The 3,569-nt window shown below is 44.6% G+C and overlaps 1 protein-coding gene across 1 annotated transcript in view; it reads right to left on the bottom strand.

Annotated features, from left to right (window-relative positions):
* LOC109477140 (neuroendocrine convertase 2-like) overlaps window positions 1-3,569 on the bottom strand; it is a 32,052-nt gene that overhangs the window by 2,013 nt on the left and 26,470 nt on the right. The window contains exon 14 of the mRNA XM_019778202.1: window positions 2,150-2,259. Within this exon, the coding sequence (XP_019633761.1) occupies window positions 2,150-2,259 (110 nt within the window). The remainder of the gene's footprint in view (window positions 1-2,149; window positions 2,260-3,569) is intronic.

Below are 3,569 nucleotides of genomic sequence, written 5' to 3' on the forward strand. Positions count from 1 at the left end.
ATTTTCAAAATTTTCCGGCGGAGCATGGCCCCCGGACCCCTCTAGGAACCTCGCGCCAACGGCGCTCGAGGTCCCCTCAAGCAGTGGGAAGAACCCCCCATTCAAAATCCTGGCTACAGGCATGAAGGGCCTAAGAAGTTAACATCCGCCACCTTCATCTGTCATCCGTCACGAATCTACAATTACTCTCACGATTTCCCGCCCTTTCAAGTACTATATCCTCTTCCTTCTTCAGCTGAGCTGCCCCCATTAACGTTAATTGCCCGCCCTCAGGACTCCCTTTGACAAGAGCGGATGTCTTATTATAGCTCGGAGTCTTGAAAGCTAAACGCGAAGTCACGTTGTCGTGACACGCCGGTCCGCAACTTCGCAAGCCCCCGGCTTTCATCGAAAGGGCACTGAGTAGTGTACGGTGCGCTGGGCGAGAATACTAATTCAGGGGGTTAGTGTACAATATATAGTGAAGGATCCACGAAAACTCAGTAATATAAGATTGTTGACAGATATACCGTAGGAAAAGTTACCAAGTTTGGTGGTTCTGGTGCCGTTCATACTTTATCTGACATCAAATTTGGCATGGGCCTCAAAGCCCACCACCCCTCCTCGGTCTGAATAGAGTTACATCGGATTCCCTCTTTCTGTACAGTGCTAATTAAGCATAACGTCTGGCCCATTCCCTCAATACAATATCAAAACAAACATCAAATGCAACATTACAAGGAAAGAAAAGAATTAAATGGCAAAGATCAGGAAAACACGCATGAAAGGGTGAAGCAATAAAAATCAGAAAACATTCGGCACAGACCCAAGAGGTCCCGGGGTCGAATCCTGCCCGATGCCAACGATCTTGTGCCCTTGGAAAAGGCACTGTACACGACTTTCGAATTCCTCACTTCACTCAGGTGCGTTAGGGATGTCCCTCGTTAAATTTTTGGTAGAGCAATTAGTCTCACGCAATTTGCCCGGCCTTTCAAGTACTATATCCTCTTCCTTCTTCAACTGAGTTGCGCCATTACGAGTACGTTAGGCCACACTGTCTTAATTTTATGGATGACATCCTCTGAAGACCCCTAAACTAATGCGCGCGGGCGAATAAAAAAAATTCCGGCCAAAAATAAAAATGATACTAAACCACGGGAATGCAAAGCTGGTATTGTGGATTTGCGACAGTACATATTATAGCGACGTATACGACAAGCCGGCACATGTGGCTTTTTTTGCGGAATTTATTAATCGGCGTTGTATGTATGTACCGATTCGTGGAGCTTCGGTAGCCTGAGCTGGGTGCCATCCTCCAGAGTTACCACCGGCTCCGTATAATTTGTCGCTAACTACCATGGACTACCCAAGCCTAGAGCTAGGCCAGAGCCTCGGAGGACCTGATGTTTTTTTTTTTTTTTTTTAGAACAGGCGAAAATAAATGTGCGCGCGGATGTCGTCCATAAAATTAAATCAGTGTGGCCTTAATTAACGTTACAGATTAACCCACCGAACTTATCGAAAAGAGTAGAGGACCTTCCTGGTGTGAGCGGTTCAAACCTTACAGTCCAGTCTTGCTTACGCAAATAAACAACCCTTACCATCATGCGCCACTCACTAGCACGTCGGCAGAACGTACTGCACCTGCGCGAAACCCGTAATGTATTGTACTATACATAGCATTTCGGCAGAATGTCTCATACAAGGTTGTATAATATTCGCTCATATAAGGTTAGCATTTCGACAGTAGTTTCCAAATGTTATGTAGGAAAGAATATCCTCTGCAACAGGCAATATTCTGATGCAACGTTGACCAAAAATCCAACGAAAAACGCGAAAATACTGGGTTCTGCGCAGGCGCAGTACGTTCTGCCGACGTGCTCCACTCACTTATCATAATTTTCAACTGGAAATAGCCCCACATTCCAGGCATGACGTCAAAATCAAACAGACATGACGTCAAAATCCAACATGGCGGTGCTAGCTCATGAACGCCAACGAAATCAAAAATTTAAAATAGATTTTTGTTATTGCAAACATGTAATTATTAAATTCCCCATCCAACCTAAAATGGATATTTCATAATGTGTCTGGAACTTTCTGCAAGTGTCCTATCCGGCCGTGTCCCAGGCATTTCTTTCGAGTCTGGGGAAACATCTGCAGTACGCACCTGGTCAATATAGGGGGCGCTTTGAGTGCCGTGCAGCCGCAGTGTCCACTCCAGAAGGTCGCCTTCCTGTGGCTCTTCTCCTTGGAAGCCCACCTCCAACACCCAGTCTCCTGATGAGCAAATTTGAGAGAAAATATTATTTGCATGTCGGAAATAATGCCCAAAATTGAGTGCAGGATAAAATTCATGTCCATCAGGAATTTTTGGACCATGTTGATTTGATTATATGGATGACATCCGATCTCGGAACCCCAAAACTGATGCGAGCGTGCGAATTAAAAAAAGGTTTTGCAAAAAAAAAAAGTTGCTTTCATTATGAAATCAACGTGGTTTTGAAGGTTGAACAAATGACACAGAGTATGGTTTGGCGAATAATCTAGTCTTCAAATTCATTTCTTAACATTTTCGTCTTTTTGGTTGGATTTTGGTATTCTACGACATTGGTATCATTTTCCAATGTTTTTTTTTCAAATTACAGTATATACATCTGCTCATTTTGCAACTGTTTTGTACGATATACAGTATGGTTGAAAACTTTTTTTGAAAACGGCCGAAAATTCATGTCATCCATATAATCAAATCAACATGGCCTAGATGGCAAAATAGCTAAATAGCACATCGACAGAACGAACCACGATTGCGCGAAACTCATAATGTATTTACAGTGCTTCGACAGGACGTCATATTAAAACTCGTGTTCCGGATTTAAGGATGTCATTTCGTCAATAGTTTTCAAATGTTGAGGAAGAAAAATATCGCCTGCAACGGACAAAATTCCGATACAACGTTGACCAAATATCCAACCCAAAAAAATTATCTGCAATAGACAAAATTCCTAAGCAACGTTGGCCAAACATCCAACCAAAGTAAAATGTCCTTGACCTTAGACCTTAGACCTTAGGTCCTCCTGTGCCTACAGGCACATTGGGCAGCAAGTTTCCATCTGGTCCGAGTAGCTGCTGCCTCCTCAGCCTCTTCCCAGGCAATGTTGGCCCTCTTGAGGTCCTCCTGGAAGGTTCTTCGCCAGGTGTTCTTTGGCCGACCTCTCTTCCTTCTGCCCCCTGGTGGCACCCAGGTCATGGCAGTCTTTGAGTGGCGCTGGCTTGATAGGCGTAGGATGTGGCCTGCCAGTTGCATCCTCTTGCCTGTTATAATGTCCCCCAAGGGTTGGGTCTTTGCCCTTCTGAGAATCTCCTCATTAGTGATGTGGTCTTGCCATCTTACTTTCAAGATTCTTCTGAGGTTCCTCTGGTGAAACACATCCAGCTTCTTGGTTAGTTTAGCTGTGCACTTCCATGTTTCACTAGCATATATTGCTGTTGGTAAAACAATGCTGTTGTACAGGCGTAGTTTGGTGTCCAGGTCAATGGCACTGGTTGCCCAGATGGTGCGCATCCTTCGAAACACTGCAGCCGCCTTC

This window comes from Branchiostoma belcheri, unplaced genomic scaffold, assembly GCF_001625305.1.
Source record: "Branchiostoma belcheri isolate BF01 breed outbred unplaced genomic scaffold, Haploidv18h27 scaffold4, whole genome shotgun sequence".
NCBI lineage: Eukaryota > Metazoa > Chordata > Leptocardii > Amphioxiformes > Branchiostomatidae > Branchiostoma > Branchiostoma belcheri.